A 17,700-nucleotide genomic window follows, 5' to 3' on the forward strand; every position below is an offset into this window, starting at 1 on the left:
CCTGCATAAACAGCAGGATGACCCAGATCTTAAGAACTTCCCATTTCTACCAGGGATGAAGCCATCCCTGCACATCAGACAGGAGGGAGGAATCCAGTGGGAGTCGAAAGCCAGGTTGAGTCATTCTCTCCACCCACTGGATTGGCTCGTACCTTTGCAGCTGCGTGGGGTGAGGCTCCTTGGTCCAAGAGAAGCAGGGCCACTTTCTGGTTATCATAGTGGGCAGCCACATGCAATGGAGTTAAACCACTCTGAAAACGTGTGCAGAAAAAACAACAGACTGGGTTAGACAAGTGCCTCAGAGCAGCCAAGCCCTGGTTTCAGGCAAGGACCTTGAACTCAGGGCTGCGGGGAACTCTGATCGAGGAAGATGAGGTCCCACCAGGGCTGAGCTCTGGTGAACCCGGCTTCTGCCCTGGGGAGCTCTCAACCCTATATGGTGGTTTCATGCTGAATTACAAGATGGCACCCGTGAATATTAGTAGGTGATTATTTGTTTTGTTTTTTATTAGCATCTGAGCCTGGGGCTGGACAGGCTTCTCCCTTCTCCTTCCTACCTTTCCAGCAGCATCTGGAGATGCACTTTTCTGAAGCAAGAGGTTGGCTACTTCCAGCTTCCCGTACTTTGCAGCCACATGAAGGGGGGTGAATCCTTTCTGTGAAAAAAAAGTGAGAATGAAGAATATCGCAGAGCCCTCACCCAGGCGCTCATCAGTCATGGAAGTAATCAAGACTGGCTTTAAGGAGGAAGTTTGCACAGAGACCCAGGGGCGCGTGGCCACATGAAGTTTGGCCATTCTGTGATTTTGGGGGCCTCCAATCCTCTTCTGTAGCCAGCTATGGGGGAACCAGGGAACCAATGCAAATGCTCATAGATATTTGGTGATGAAGGTCTGGACCTTTGGAAGAGGAGTCAGGAATGGGGATGAAGACACATGAGGGCTTTAATAGACCAAGCCAAGCTTCCTTTATGCTAGAGGCAACAGGGAGCCAGCGAAGTTTCTTGAGCTGGGGAATGGCATAGTTTGGCAATTCCTCCTCTGGAATTCTTCCCTTTATCAATCCCATTCCTGTATTACTTTATATTCTCTGTGTGTGTATACGCATACATCATACTTCTTTAGATCTCAGTTTTCTCATCTGTAAAATGGAGTTGGATGAGATGACTCCTAAGACTCCTTCCACCATAAATCTTTGCTCTTATGATCATAAACCAGCCTCTTAACCTCCTACTGGTCATGGAGCTCCATGAGGTCAAGGAAAGACTAGGTCTCATCCCTCTCCTCCACCACAGAGCAGAAGGCTAGTGAATGTTTGCTCGACTGAGTCTTGGGTTGACGTGGATGTCACTTGGGGTTTCAGGCCAAATTGATGCCCCTCCAAGCATTTATATGGTGCTTTGAGCTTTACAAAGCTCTTTTCATAAATCCTATTATAGCCTGGGAAGCAGATGGTATTATCATCCCCATAGTAGAGATGAGGACATAGAGGCACACAGGGATTAAGAAACTTGTCCAGGGTTCCACTGTCAGTATCTGAAGCCAGATTTGAACCCAGAACCTCCTGTCTCTAGACCTGTGATGAATGCATCTGGGAGTTTTGCTAAGCATGGAATGATGAGCACCAACTCATGCCCATGGAGAAGGGAGGAGGTGTGGTCTCAAAGCTGGGGCTGAAATCCAGTGATGGATGGTTGGCCATTAATGCGTAGCCTTAAGAGGAAGGGTCACAGTCTTGGAGAAGTAGCAAGAGGTTAGCCAGTGAGCCCCATCCTCAGCCGTATGCATTCTAGCCACATCAGCCAATCTGTTCAATCATTTGGACTGTGCCAGAGAAATGTGCTGACCGAATCTTTTGCAAAGTGCCCGAGTCTATCAAAAACAACTGACAGATAGCCATCGGGGCCATCGAGCCGTGACTGTGTAAGGAGAGGTTTGATGAGTTTCAATCACAAGATAACATGGAGAGACACACAAGACGAAAATAAACAGGTCTCTGCTCACTCCAGTTATGGGATGTGGTGACTCCTCGAGCTGGAACATGTCAGACAGTGTGTGTAGTGCCCAATGCCCCGAGTTGCAGGAAAGGTATCTATCCCCGGAGAAAAGAGCATTTTTCAAAGACGCCCTTCCATACCTTTGTTGTTATGGCTAACGATGCACCATTGTCCAAGAGAACCGAGGCAACATCCTCGTGCCCCTCTCGTGCCGAAAGGTGCAGAGGAGTGTACCCGGAAGTGGTGGCCGCGTTTGGAGAGGCTCCTTGTTGCAAAAGCTGCTGGACGATGTCGGCCTTTCCCAGCCGAGCTGAAATGTGCAGTGGCGTCTGGTCATCCTAAACAGCCAAGCAAAAGGGATGAGTTAGTGAAGGCCGAGGCGCCATTTTGAAAAGCTTAGATGACTGTTGTGCTCTGAGAGTCAGATGCCACCCTTTGGCACCTTTATAGGAAATATCTCATTTATTTTCATTTTAGGGTTCAGAAATGGTAGAGAAGATAAGAAGAGGATTGTTTCAACACTGGAAATGCTCTACTAGCTTAAAGAATGTGTGGTTCCTGCGGAAACCCAACCCCTGCCATTGTAGGTATGTGTGTGAGAGAGGATATTTACGGAGGATGAAGGACTGCTACCTACATGGGCAGATTTAATCCATTCACTTTTTTAAAATCCTCACCTTCCATCTTGGAGTCAATACTGTGTATTGGTTCCAAAGCAGAAAAGTGGTAAGGGCTAGGCAACTGGAGTTAAGTGATTTGCCCAAGGTCACACAGCTGGGAAGTGTCTGAGGCCAAATTTGAACCCAGGACCTCCCATCTCTAGACCTGACTCTCAATCCATTGAGCTACCCAGATGCCCCCTAATTCATCCATTTTTGTGCTATATGATAGGCAATCATGTTGGTGGAAGGGACTTTGGGTCACTCCATTATTTGTATTTTCCATTGGGTTTTTTTTTTTGGTAGCTGAAGGATAATATGAATCTTCCTTCTAGAGGTACCGGATTTCTAATTGCCTCACTTGGTGCTGTGTCCATGAGAGAAGGCAGCAGGATACTGGAAAGAGCTGAGCCTGTGATGAGCTGGCTTTCCAGACAAAATATGGAGTGCATTTTGGATATGCCATGGGTTCTGAGGCTATGAACTGTCACCCTAAGGGCATATTTGGGGAGCCAATGGGATTACTGGGTCACATCGTGAGATCCCTTCAGATCTTCAACACACAAGCCATAGGACGCCTTGGTAAATGGCACTCAAACTCTTCATTTAGGTCCTTCTAGAAAGGTTCTCACAGGGTTGCCTTCTAGACTCAGATGGCTCTAAATTTGCGAAACTCAAGAGCCGAGTTACCGATGAGTTTCCTCTCAGGGCAATCTGGGTTTGGCTATCGTTATAATCTACCTGGAATGGAATTGCCACAAAATGACCAAGACTCACCCCGAAGTGCTTCTAACTCCATTGTCTGGGACTTGCCAACTGTCTCAAAGGAAATGGTTCCTGCACCATCTCCATCTGAAAAGCCCCCAGATGGGGTCCCATTGATCCAGGAAAGTGAACGTTGGATCCCACCACCCTTAGAGGTGGGTAGTGAAACTGACTGATTCAGTTAGGGTTCAAAGTGCCATAGCTCAGAGCAATTGAAGAGCAGCCATGGGGCATGAATAGACTGGTGGTCATGGTGTATAGGTCCCATCCCTGTGTCTGAATCCGGTGAACTACCCTGATGATGTTCTCCAGAGTAATAGGGGAAGGAAGAACAATTTCCATGATATATTGGTAGAACTGTTCTTTCTAAGATATCAAGGATTTTCCTGGGGGAATAAGAGGTGAGTTGAATACTTCCACACCTAAGCACACTTAGGGTGACGAGGCTGACTCTCAGACCACATCTAAAAGTAGATGAAGCTCTCTCTGAAAGGCTTGCTGGAGCTTAGACCTCTCCGTATATCCTAACGGTAAAAAGAAGCTCTGATCTCACTTGGTGGGATGTGACCCAGGTCCACAAGACATCTTTGGAAGGGTGTAGCAAAATTAGGCTCAATGTCAGGAAAAGACTTCCTAACAATTAGAGGACTCCAAAGTGGTACAGACTGTCCCTGAAGGAACTGGGGTTCTACCCAATGGAAGTGTTTAAGTCAGGATGGATATTATAAAAGGAATTCTTATTCAAGTGTGGGTTGGAGTGGATGGCCATGGAGCTCCCTGCTCGCTGTAAATCTGTGACCCAGGTCTACGGAGAGTGAAAGGGGTCCTATCCACCCATCTCTACCCATCATTCATCAGTCTCGACATAAGATGCTTCCTTTCTACAGGTCCCTCATCCGATCTCACTGAATGCTGCCAGGCCCAGACCTTCCACAGTCATTTTCCTCTCTTCCTAATCTCCAATAATTATTCTTCAAACTCAATGCTTGAATTCCCCTCCACTTTGCAACTTTCTTGGACTTTGTTCTCTCTGAATGCAGACTATTTGCTCTTTTTTTTAAACCCTTACCTTCATAGAATCAATAATAAGTATCAGTTCCAAGACAGAATTATGGTAAGAGCTAAGCAATTGGGGTTAAGTGACTTGCCCAGGATCACATAGTTAGGAAGTGTCTGAAGTCACATTTAAACCTGGAACCTCCAATCTCCAGGTCTGGTGCTCCACCCACTGAAGACCTGGTTGCCCCAAGATAGTTTATTCTTTATTTTTAACTCTTACTTTCTGTCTTACAATCAATACTAGGTATTAGTTCCAAGACAGAAAATGGCAAGGGCTAGGCAATGGGGGTTAAGTGACTTGCCCAGGGTCATACAGCTAGAAAGTGTCTGAGGTCTGATTTGAACCCAGGAACTTCTGTCTCTGGCCTGGCTCTCAATCCACTGAGCCACCCAGCTGCCCCAAGGATGGTTTATTCTAATGGATGGCCAATGCTCTCTCCTGATTGTCAGTAAGGATCATTGATGACACCATATTGTTATCTCTTTTCATGTCACTCCTTACAGAAAAGTCAGAAATAGTTATTTTTCAAAATATGGATTCTGTCTCCTCAAGGGCTCTAGAAACCTTGGAAGATATGAGATGTTTGCTGAGAAATAAGAGGTGAGTGGATACAATCCCACATTTGGCATAGAGGTTGGCACATAGTAGGCACTTATTAAATCTTTGTTGTATTGACTTTTCAAATCAACTGCCAATGACTTAAGGTGAGAACCTCATCCAGACTCCTACTTCTAATCTCTGAACCCTTTGAGTATTTAACTTTTAGAATTAATTACAAATCTCATCCCTGTTTCAAAATTATCATTCTTCCCTGGGCTTTTGGCTTTTTAACTAACATTTCTTATTTCCTGGATGAGCTCTGTGTCATGGAGGTGGGTGATACACTAACCGTTTCTCATTCACTATGTGTATGATCTAGCTTTCTAATTACTTTTTAGTGATAACAATGGAAAAAAGTCTTGAGTTAGGGGTTATAAACTTAGGTACATAATACAAGCAGAAAACATGACAGCCCAGTCCCAGTTCTCTCACTAAGCTAGAAGGATTGTTTGGGGCAAATCACTTCAGTTCCTTGGGCCTTATTTATTTACTTTTTTAGAGCTATTACTGAAAGATATTGTATGGATAGAGGGTTTTTTTTCTTTCAGCGTTTAACTCCTCTGCCATTTCCTCTAGTCTTTCTTTTTCCTTCTTTCCTTCCTTCTTTCCTCCCTCCCTCCCTCCATCTCTCACACTCTTTCTTTCTTTCTTTCTTTCTTTCTTTCTTTCTTTCTTTCTTTCTTTCTTTCTTTCTTTCTTTCTTTCTTTCTTTCTTTCTTTCTTTCTTTCTTTCTTTCTTTCTTTCTTTCTTTCTTTCTTTCTTTCTTTCTTTCCTTCCTTCCTTCCTTCCTTCCTTCCTTCCTTCCTTCCTTCCTTCCTTCCTTCCTTCCTCCCTCCCTCCCTCTCCCTTCCTTCCTTCCTCCCTCCCTCCCTCCCTCCCTCCCTCCCTCCCTCCCTCCCTCTCTCTCTCTCTCTCTCTCTCTCTCTCTCTCTCTCTCTCTCTTTCTTTCTTTCTTTCTTTCTTTCTTTCTTTCTTTCTTTCTTTCTTTCTTTCTTTCTTTCTTTCTTTCTTTCTTTCTTTCTTTCTTTCTTTCTTTCTTTCTTTCTTTCTTTCTTTCTTTCTTTCTTTCTTTCTTCTTTTTCTATCTTAGAGTCAGTACTAAGTATTGATTCCAAGGCAGAAGAGTGGCAAAAGCTAGGTATCTGGGGTTAAAAGACTTGCTCAATGTTACATGGCTAAGAAGTGTCTGAGACCATATTTGAACTCAGGATCTCCCATCTCTATGCCTGGGACCCAGTTGTCCCAGGAAGTCTTTCTTGATTGCCCAAGTTAGTTCTCTCTCCATCCTCAAATAATCACGTATGTGTCTGTTTATATTTTGTGCGTGTATACATAAACATATACCTTTATATTATATATGTGGAGATTTTCCTCATTTTTTCCATGTATCCTCAGCACCTAGTGGGCACTTATTAATGCTTTTGGGTTGGAATAGACTTTGCCAGTAGCATTTTGGTTCACTTACCTTTGCTTTAGCTTCTACCTGGGCTCCATTTTGGACCAGATACCTCACAACTTCAGATTGGCCGGCACGGGCTGCCATATGCAGAGCTGTCTCTCCTCTCTAGTCCACAACAGCAAGATTAGATGATTAATACCAAAGAATGAAGCAAGGGAATCACACAGGGCCTCTTATTTGGCCCTCTATCTTCTGAATGACTTATTAGCATCTTAGCCTTTAAAAGAAATGTTGATATTCTCCCTGTGATGCTCCAGGGCTATGAATCAAGGAAAGTTGTGACCATAATAGGATTACTATTGCAGGTAATCCAAAGTATAATGGAGGAATGCATGGTAGGGTGAGGAGGCCATGTAAACCCAACAGTAATCTATGTATGTGAGGTGGTGTCAAAGATATTTGATTCAATTGGCATTCATTAAGCTTCTCCTATGGGTGAAGCTATGTATTAGGGCTAACTACAACCAGGGACACATGTGTCTTAAAAAGGGCACAATTTGGTCAAAAATATGCTCAATAATTATAAGAATGAGATTAAATGGATGGTCTGAGCATCACTTGGTATTATCAGCAAAATCAGAAAATAGGGAGAGACTTACAGACTGTTGGATAGAACTTAAATGGGGAAAAGAACAAGAATTATATGATATGAGAAGAAATGGGTTGGGACCTGCACCATGGAGGGATTTTCCACCTCGGTGAGATCAAGGATTCATCAGCTTACCAACATGATTATTGTATTTATTTTATTGCAGGTGAGAATAAAATATCCCTTTGGAGCCTCAGTGCTTTGTAGATTAGTGTAGAATGGCTTTTGGTTGGTTTGACCGGAATCCCTTTCTTTTAGCCCCCTAGGAAGGCTCAGTTTCTGGACACCCTACAAGTGTGGCATGGTAGTATCTACTAGAACACAGTTATGAAGCATGGACCATGGGCCATCCAAGGTCCTTGAAGATCTTTTGGAAAATCTGATCAAATGATGCATGAGTGCAGAACATGGACAAGGCTAATTCCTTTCCTCCATTCTGTTCTGCCCATCTTTTCTGATACTAGGAGGTCAAGTCAACTCCTGAACTTGGAATTATTCCAAATGCCAAAATACTCACAGTTCCCCAAGGCATAGCAAACTGGCTACCCTTTGGACCTATGTCTTTTCAGTACCTTGTATTATTGACAAAACATCCACTCTTGTAGAAAATAAAATTATTTCATTGTAGGTGAATTTTACTCCATTCAAGTCTTCCTCTAATGTAGGAGTTCTAAATCTGGTGTTCATAGACTTTTTGATTTCAAGAGGTTAACTAAATTGGAAGGGGTTGGATTTTTATTTCAATATAATTTGTTTCCCTTGTATTCCTGTATATTTTAAAACATGATTCTGAGAAGGGGTCCCTCAGCTTCCCCAGATTGCTTAAGGGGTCCAGGGCACAGGGCAGATTAAGGACTTCTGCTCTAAGGCCTCATATCCCAGTACAAAGGTAACTTGGAGTTTTCAAAGACTATTCTAAGTAGCACAAGCTTGGACAGATCCTACCAAGTTGAAAAGGTTTTAGTTAAGAGTCTAGCAAAGGATGACAGGTCTCGTGTCTAACGATTGGTTTAGCTAAGTTCAAAGAGGCATAACACCAGAAGATTGACCATTAGAATCATTTTTTGGGATCATATCAAACCTTGAAGACTTATTATTAAGGCACAGAAATGGTTAAATCTGTATCAATGGAGATAAGATCCAGGCTAATAAAATATGTATCTTCCAAGTACCAAATGAAGGAATTGAAATGATGTGAATTTGCCATATAATAATAATAATTGCTAATGTCTATATAATGCTTACAGCATATCAGACACTGTACTAAATGCTTTACAATTTTTATCTCATTTGATCCTTCCAACAACCTCATGATTATCGTTATTATCCCTATTTTAAAGATGAAGAAACTGAGGCAAATGGAGGCTAAATGACTTGTTCAAGGTTACAGTTAGTAGATGTCTGAATTGAATGAGACCTTAGCGATCATCTCTCCCAACCCCCTTGTTTTATAGATGAGGAAACAGAGTCCAGAGTAACTTATTTGCCAAGGGTTGGCACAGTGCCTGACATACAGCAAGCACTTAATAACTCTGTTGATTGGTTGATTCTAAGTTACCTGGCCCTTTCAGCAACAAATGATCTCTTATACAATTTGCCATCATGATTGCTTAGAGAAGATGACTATTCTGGGTGAGAACATGAATGTGAGATGGAAGGGAGAATCAAGTCACAGGTTTCATTTTTTCTCTTGGTGCCTAGCTTGCTGGGCATTCCATCCAGGAGCAGCACACCTGATGAATGCATTATGTTTATGTCTGCTGTGGTCTGTTGGCCTGGATAGACCTTGCCTGGAATGGTCAAGAAGTCACAGGCATTCCAGAGATGTGATTATTGGGCAATCAGTAAATAAAACAAGAAGAGCTTATTCACATATATGACTTGTTCATAATTAGAAACCAAGGAGATTAAAGCTTCTTTGGCTAGTTTCTTAAAGTTTCCCAATTGGAAGCACATGCCCCAACTTCTCTTTGATCAAATGAATGAGGTACAGTGCCTAGCACATAGTAGGTGCTTTATTAAATCCCAGTTTCTTCCCCTTCCCCTCTTTGGCATACCAGGTACTTACCACATTAGTGGTGTTTGGCGATGCTCCATGATGCATGAGCTGAGATACGATATTCGCATGCCCCATGAAAGCAGCCACATGGATTGGGGTGAGGCCCGACTGTGGGACAACAAGGAGGAAAATGGCAGGTTACCAATTGTCTATACCAGGATAGGGATTTGATCTAAAAAAAAGTTTGGTGAAGTTGTCATGATAAGAGTTGAGGAATGTCGTTGGCTATATTGGTCAGCTCAAAACCCAATTCTCATTCCACAGGAGACACTCGGATTTTGTCTACAAGATAACTCCTAACTATAACAACAACAACAAAAGTATGACAATACTAATACAAGGTATATTGTACTAAGCATTTTCTTTACCACCATCTTATGAGAGCTCAACGTCCATTTTCTGTATGAGCAAACTGAGGCTTCAAAAGTTTAAGTGACACATTCGCATTGATACTATAAGTTAGCATCACAGTCAGGATTTGAACTTATCTCTTCCCAATTCTTGAGCACTGTTCTGCTCCACTCCAACACATTGGCCCTTTATTGTAGTATGTGTATGTGTGTGTATATGTGTGTGTGTTTGTGTGTGTGTGTGTGTGTGTGTGTGTGTGTGCATTTGGTTTTCCTTTGACTATTGATTCATATACCCCATAACTCAGCCATGTATTCTGGGGTGATTCTGGTACTGGTCAACACCCTCCTCGGAGGGGATTGTATAATTATCCTAAAATCCAAGGTTTAAAATCTTTTGGAGAAATTTTAAGGAAAGAAACTCGCCAACACCCCAAATCAAGAAAGCAGATCTTTTGGAGAAGGTGCCATGAAGAAGCCTATAGAAACCACACACTGCATAAAAAGATCCAGAGTGAATTTTGGTATATAAAAAACTAAACTGAAGGGGGTTGAAGACATCATTTATTCTAAATGTAAACTCTTATGCCAAAGGAGAGTGCGCCCTAATTGGCTTTCTGTCAATGTGTTTATCAATCATCTTTTTTGCTTTTTTTCTCTTTTATTTACCTCTTAGCCCCAAATTGTTGCACTTCCCTCTAGGTAAAGTGCAATATTTTATACACTTCTAGTGAGAGAATCTTTAGAAGTATAAGCTAGTTATTTGAAATGATTCATGTTAATCTTCCCAAACCCTCAGGGGAAGATTTCAACATACTTGTCTCCTAATAGAATCATAGGGGGGATTGTTGGAAGGGAATCTCTCTTTCCATTATGTTGCTTTGTTTGACATCATCACTCAGTGGCCTGAAGGTCAAAGACCATTGAGATGTATAGGTATAGACAAACCCTAAGAGAAAGGAAGCTGAAACCAATGAGAAGGTAAACTGATCCCACAGGCACCCCCCTCCCCCCACTGGTGGTACCAGGCAAATTAAGAAACTATGATTGGTTCCTGAGATGTGATGTGGGAGAGCTAATGGGTAGAGAGAACTGCTTATAAAGTGAGACCAGGAGACTGTTCTGTCTCTTCTGGCTGGAGCTTAGAACCTGATGGAACTCATGTTGGTGGAGAGTTTCAATCCATCATGGTAGCAAATAGAGTAGTAAGTTAAGCAATTCTCTACCTCTTTACTACATTTCCCTCTCTTTACTATCACTACTTTGATGTAATAAAATAATAAAAGCTACTAGCAATCGCATAATTTAATTTTAACTTTAACAACTAATAAAAGAAGATTTTTAGATGTTTGGTTGTGAAGTCATCCCACCCTCTTCCGTGTGTGTGCATGTGCTGTGTGTGTGTGTGTGTGTGTGTGTGTGTGTATGTGTGTGTGCTGCCTGCCCTCAGGTCAATCAATCAAAAACCAATACTCAAATCTCTCTGGATGCCAGCCATAGCAAGGGGCAGGAGAGGTCCTGCCCTCGATTAATTTCCAGTTTACTTGGGAGGAAACATGATTACAAATAAGTTAATATAGATTTAAATCAAACAAATTATTTTAAAGAACAAGCAAGGTTTAATAATAGTAATTAAAATAATAACAACAACTGACTTATAAATCTTATCTTCTTTGATCTTAGAGTAGGCGCTATTATTATCCTCATTTTACAGACAGGAAAGCTGAGGCTCAGAGAGGTGGCAACTTGCCTAGGGTCATGCAGGTATTAAATGATCAAGGCAGGACTTGAACCAGAGCTTGTAGCTGCTCTCCTTCCTTCTAAATGTCATGGGGATCACTCTTGGGTGTTGTGGGGATCACTTTGCAGATAGTGTGCCAAGCCTAGAATCAGGAAGACGTGAGTTCAAATCCAGTCTAAAATGCTTCCTAGCTCTGTGACTGTGGGCAAGTTACTTCACTTTGTTGGCCTCAGTTTCCTCATCTGTAAAATGAGCTGGAGAAGGAAATGACAAATGACTCTAGTATCTCTGCTAAGAAAACCCCAAGTGGGATCATGAAGAGTCAGACATGACTGAAGTGACTGAACAAAGCCCTAGGTCACCCCGCAAGGATGTGGACAGGTCAGAGCTGACATTCAGACCCCAGGCTTCTCTTCTCAAATCAGGCTGAGTCCTATTTCCACTCCTCCAGTTGGGTGAGTGATTTAGTCCAAGCCATTCTTACCTTTAAGAGTATTTACCACACACAAACCACCAACCTGTAAGGGGAACAGGTTCAGTTTCGACTCTCTTATTCTGAATGCTGTCTTTTGTTTTTGTGGCGTCCTCATTTCAGAGGGTTCCTGCCTCCTTAGCCAGGAAAGCCCTTCTAATAAAGAAGAAACCAAGGGAGGCGTCCCTCCCCCAATTCAACCACTACATCAATGGTTTCTGAAGCATCTGCAGCCCCAGCCCCCAGCTCTGCAAAGAAGGGGAGGGAGCTGCATCTCCTCACCCCAAAGAGCTCATTTAATTCGATGTGGGAGAACTGCTGGAAGAACCGATTTTGAGAGGATTCTGCATGGGAGAATCATCATGCAGAGAGAGGGAGAAAGAAGGGAAGCTCGTTCTTTTCTGTGGCCCAGACCTACATAAAGATAACTTCAAAGCTGATGTGAGGAGCAGATGAGAAAAGCAGAGATTTTGATTGTAGCAGCTTTTTTTTTTAAACCCTTACCTTCTGTCTTAGCATTGGTACTAAGTATAGATTCCAGGGCAGAGGGACGGTAAGGGCTAGGCAATGGGGGTTAAGTGACTTGTCTAGGGTCATACAGCTAGGAAGTCTCTGAGGCCACATTTGAACCCAGGATCTCCCATTTCCGAGCCTGGTGTTTTAGCCACTGAGCTACCTAGCTTCCTATAGCAGCTTTTCACTTTTTCTTTCAGATGGTGCGACATACAGTTATCATGGCAAAGGTCTGGCCCTATCTGAAGTCTCCTGTGGATCTGTCCAGCACTCATCATGGTGAAGTCCTTCTATATAGTCCTCCTTTTCTGGGGACTTCACTGTGCCACCTCTTAGGGTGAGCCCCTCCGGTACATTTAGGGCATCCTCTGGACTTGTAAACCTACATTCACAAAGTTAGGCTACTGTGAAGATCAAAAGAGATTATATTTGTAAAATTCTTAGCACAGAATCTGGCACATAGTAGGTGTAGAAATGTTTCACCCTTCCCTCCCTTCTCCTTAGGAATTGTTTCAGAGAGAGAGAGAGAGAGAGAGAGAGAGAGAGAGAGAGAGAGAGACAGAGACAGAGACAGAGACAGAGACAGAGACAGAGACAGAGACAGAGACAGAGACAGAGACAGAGACAGACAGAGAGAGAGAGACAGAGAGAGAGAGAGACAGAAAGAGACAGACAGACAGAGAGATAAAGAGAGAGATACAGAGAGAGACTGAGAGAAGAGAGACAGAAACAGAGAGAGACAGAGAGAGAGAGAGAGACAGAAAGAGACAGAGACAGACAGACAGAGACAGAGAGACAGAGAGATAGAGACAGAGAAAGACACAGAGAGAAACAGACAGAGATATAGAAAGACAGAGCCAGAGACAGAGAGAAAGAGTTAGCTTCCAGAATACTTATTGCCCCCACAGTAAATTAGTTTCACAGTCTCTCAGAGTCCAGGGTACCTGCCCCATGCTTACTGACATTCTTCTAAACCACTGATGACCATAAATAAGAATTCCTTGACTTTGTGGAAGAAGTCGAGAACCACGCTTCTACAGACCTTCCTGACCTAGTCCAGTCATGTCTAGGCTGTTGGTCTAGATGAGCTCAGAACCATGTTTCTGGATCACAGTAAGAGAAACCCTCCTCCTTCCACAAGACACCAGGAATACTGGCGAGGAGCTCATCCACCCACCATCAGAAGGTCTCCGTGCGCATTGGTGCATTCACGTGGAGCCCGCTCTACTCTTTTGCTAATCCTCCTTATGACCAAGTGCGTGCACCATCTATAACGTGGCACAGGGCAAAGCCAATGAGCCCTCCAAGTCACAGAGTTAGTTTTAAAAATATAACATTATCAATGTTTTATTAAATGATTTATTTTGTTAAATCTTTCCTAATTACATTAAGAAAAACAAACCTTAGACCTTTCATCTTAGATTCAAAAATATGTATTGTTTCCAAGACAGAAGACTGGTAAGGACTAAGCAATGGGGGTTAAGTGACTTGTCCACGATCAAACAGCTAAGAAGTGTCTGGGGTCAGATTTGAACCCAGGACTGCTTGTAAAGCCCCAGTCTTGGCTTCCTTAGGATGACGTTTGAAGCACTCCCCAAATGGAAAGCCTCCTCCTCTCACCTCCGTTACAGCTTGGATGGATGCACCGTGTTTCAGGAGAAGCTCCATCACTTTAATTCGGTTCTTCTTACAGGCGATATGAAGGGGTGTGAAACCATTCTGTGGGTGAAAAATACAGACACGTTTTACCAAACACACACTCGCCTCACCCCAATATCCGGAAAGCCAGCCAGGCCCCTGTCTGGGCTGAGGTTTCCCAAAGACATCCGTATCTGAATCACTTTTGCAAAAGTAGCTAAATTTAAAAAACTTGGACAAGAGTTTGCCCAAAGCCCACAGCATGGGGGAGAAGCAAGAACCTTGGCCTGAGAACTGGGTCTGCCACTGACCTGCCGTGGGGTCATGAGTAGGTAAATCACCTCACGTCTGGCCCTCGATTTCTTCTTCTTAAATAAGGAAGATGGGTATAATAATGATGATGATGAGAGCTAACATTCATGGCGCTTACTGTGTTCTGGGCACTGTGCTAACTGAGCTCCGTCCAGTTATCTCATTTGATCCTCATGAAATCCCTGAGAGATAGTTGCTATTATGATCCCCATTTTTACAGTTGAGGAAACTGAGGACGACAGGGTTAAATGACCTGCCCAGGGTCACACCCAGTATCTAATACCAGATTTGAACTTAGGTCTTCCAGTCTCTAGGCTGCTCCAGTGTAAGCTAATGGAAAGAGGAATTCAAAGCCGATTCATTGATTCAAACTTTAAAGGTGTTTCTACTTGGTACGGCCTTTATCAGTTCTATCCTGATGGGAAAGAAACAGACCAGGAAGAAAATGGAAGCCATTTAAGCATGTTTTCCAGTTCCCAGAATCCTGGAGTTGCAGAGAATTTCCAAGACCATTTAGTCCAATCCAAACTCAGATTGGACTGTCCCCTACTAGACACCTCACGAGAAGCCATTCAGCCTTGGTGGAATCTTCAGTGACGGAGAACTCACTCCCCACTGAGCCATTTAATTCCACAGTGGGAGGACTTTAATGATTAGGAAGTTTTCTTCCCCTACTCCAGCCTAATCTGCCTCTTTGCTGCGTCTATTCCTGGTTCTACCTCTGGGGGGCAAAGAGATCAAGCTTCATCCTCCTTCCAGAAAGAATTCAAATCTGACAGTTAGAAGGAGGTAGGATCCAACTCCAGCCCTCTCCCCACTCCTCACCCCCACAATCTCCTTGAATCATGCCAAGTGTCCTCATAGTGCATGATCTGAGGCTGCCTCTTCCAGTCTTCTCTATGTCCTAGGATCCAATATGACTTAGAGCAGTGGACCCTGGATACCATCAAGCTCTCTCCCATCACTTTACAGGTAAAATAGATGGTAAAGTGACTTGCCCAAGGTCACCAGCTAGGAGCTTTCAGAGGTAGGATTTAAACTCAGATCTTCCTGACTCCATGTCTAGGAATTTATCCCTGACGCCACCTAACTTCCTCAGTGATATTCCTGAACTGAATACCATCCTCCAGATGTGATCTGACCAGGGCACAGTCCAGAGGGGCTAGCCTCTCCTGGTCCTGGACACTCTGCCTCTCCTTGTCCAGTGGAAAGAAAATGACATTTTTAAGTCATGCCTATAATGCCCAAGCTTTCAAAGGATGCAATATGATCTACTTGTGAAATTCCTGCTCATCCATTTGAACCCTAGATTGCCTGACTCTTTTCTTGGACAGCCTCTGGCCTCCTGGAGTCAAAGAATTGAAGCTAGAAGGCAAAACAGTCAATACAAAAAAGTTTAGGGGCAAGAACGTCCTTCAAAAATGAAAGGGAAAAGAGAAAAAAATGTTATGGTTCTGATTTACTTCTTCTGGGCAGCATTCACTACCCTCCTCTCTGCATCTGCAAAAGTTCCTTTTTCTAAAGGGTCCATGGATAAAAGAAATTAGTCAGGAAATCCTGAGTTCAAATCTTGCTCATTCAGGTTTCATGATTCTGAGCAAATGAATTAACTTCTTGGTACTTTCATTTAATCCAGGAAATGAGGGGTATCAGTCTATGTACCTAAGATATAGCCTATGTATTTTTTTTTCTTTGAAAGTCCTTCCCTTCTGTCTTAAGGATCAAGACTGTGTATTGATCACAAGGCAGAAGAGTGGTAAGGACTAGGCAATGGAGGTTAAGTGACTTGCCCAGGATCATACAGCTAGAAAGTGTCTAAGGCCATATTTGAATCCAGGACACCCCATTTTCAGGCCTGGCTCTCTAACCACTGAAGTCAATGATCTTATGATTCTATCCATGTATTCCTAGAAAGAGAGGAGGACCAGTACATAACAAGAGGGTAAGATGATAGATGAATGGCCAGAATGCTGGAATGGGATTCAGGGAATATTATAGGAAATGTTGTAGGAAGGTTTCCAGATGTTGGGTAGCACAGAATACCAGAGCTGTCGGAATTTCAGAAGCATCAGTGAAACCACCTCACTTTAGACACAAAGAAGCTGATTTTCCTGGGAGGGAAAGTAATATATCCAGTAGCACAGTAGTCAGAGGCACAGCCAGGCTCTCCGCCTAAGGCTTATGTCTTCTACTGAAGATATCTGGAAAGGCATGGAGGAGGCTCTTTGAGGATAGGAATGCACCAAGGGGCTGCAATAAGCTGTGGTGGAGAGGTGTTTCCACTCCTTTGGGACCCCGTGTCTAGGATATAAACCAAAGCAGACATTCTTTCTGTTTCTAAAGGGATGCAAAAAGGCTCCTGAGCTATGTAGAACAGGGCAAAGGGGGCGGAACAGCCAAAGAAAGCAAATGTGAATGCTCTCAGGCACTAGCCATGAGCTATCTAACTGGACCCAGAGCTTGGCTCTTTTCCTGGGAGCTCAGAGAAAATGGGAGGCATTTGTGGTACATGATTTTTATTCTAGAACCTGTTCTCCCAACTATTTCTTTCTTTGTTTGTTTTTTTTTTTGTTTTCTCCTTCCTTCCTTCCTTCCTTCCTTCCTTCCTTCCTTCCTTCCTTCCTTCCTTCCTTCCTTCCTTCCTTCCTTCCTTCCTTCCTTCCTTCCTTTCTTCCTTCCTTTCTTTCTTTTCTTTCTTTCTTTCTTTCTTTCTTTCTTTCTTTCTTTCTTTCTTTCTTTCTTTCTTTCTTTCTTTCTTTCTTTCTTTCTTTCTTTCTTTCTTTCTTTCTTTCTTTCTTTCTTTCTTTCTTTCTTTCTTTCTTTCTTTCTTTCCTTCCTTCCTTCCTTCCTTCCTTCCTTCCTTCCTTCTTCTTTCTTCTTTCTTTCTTTCTTTCTTTCTTTCTTTCTTTCTTTCTTTCTTTCTTTCTTTCTTTCTTTCTTTCTTTCTTTCTTTCTTTCTTTCTTTCTTTCTTTCTTTCTTTCTTCTTCTTTCTTTCTTTCTTTCTTTCTTTCTTTCTTTCTTTCCTCTTACCTTCTGTCTTAGAATCAACACTAAATATTGGTTCTAAGGCAGAAGAAAAGCAAAGCCTAGCTAATAGGGATTAACTGACCTGCTTAGAGTAATGCAGCTAGGGAGTGACTGGAGCCTGATTGAACCCAGGACCTCTTGACTCTAGATCTGGTGCTCTCACCATTGCACTACCTAGCTGCCCCAACTCCACCTTCATTTTCAATCCATAAACACACTACAAGGGGCTAGGTCTCCCATTACCAAAAGCTTCAGTTTCACCCTCTGACCACTGTGGAGAGGACATGCCAATACTAAAGCAAATCTCAATTATCATGCTTAGACCCCAAATGTACAAATCCCCTAAGGAAGCCTTCTGAAACCCTCCTAGTTTTCCTTTCCTTCTCTTGATAAATGCCCACTGACTGGTTGGCTGTCTGAAGAACACCCCTGGGGGCTCCAGGTTCTCTGGCACCCCA

General features: G+C 43.0%; 1 protein-coding gene across 11 annotated transcripts in view; it reads right to left on the minus strand.

Moving 5' to 3' along the window:
- Positions 1-17,700, minus strand: part of ANK3 (ankyrin 3) — a 754,092-nt gene that overhangs the window by 170,433 nt on the left and 565,959 nt on the right. For all 11 annotated transcript variants that reach the window (XM_056795799.1, XM_056795855.1, XM_056795804.1 and 8 more), the window contains 6 exons: positions 13,885-13,983; positions 9,198-9,296; positions 6,547-6,645; positions 2,137-2,334; positions 558-656; positions 153-251 (listed from right to left, as the gene is read on the minus strand). In XM_056795799.1, coding sequence (XP_056651777.1) covers positions 153-251; positions 558-656; positions 2,137-2,334; positions 6,547-6,645; positions 9,198-9,296; positions 13,885-13,983 — 693 coding nt within the window. The remainder of the gene's footprint in view (positions 1-152; positions 252-557; positions 657-2,136; positions 2,335-6,546; positions 6,646-9,197; positions 9,297-13,884; positions 13,984-17,700) is intronic.

Source organism: Monodelphis domestica, chromosome 1, assembly GCF_027887165.1.
Source record: "Monodelphis domestica isolate mMonDom1 chromosome 1, mMonDom1.pri, whole genome shotgun sequence".
In the NCBI taxonomy this organism is placed as follows: Eukaryota; Metazoa; Chordata; class Mammalia; order Didelphimorphia; family Didelphidae; genus Monodelphis; species Monodelphis domestica.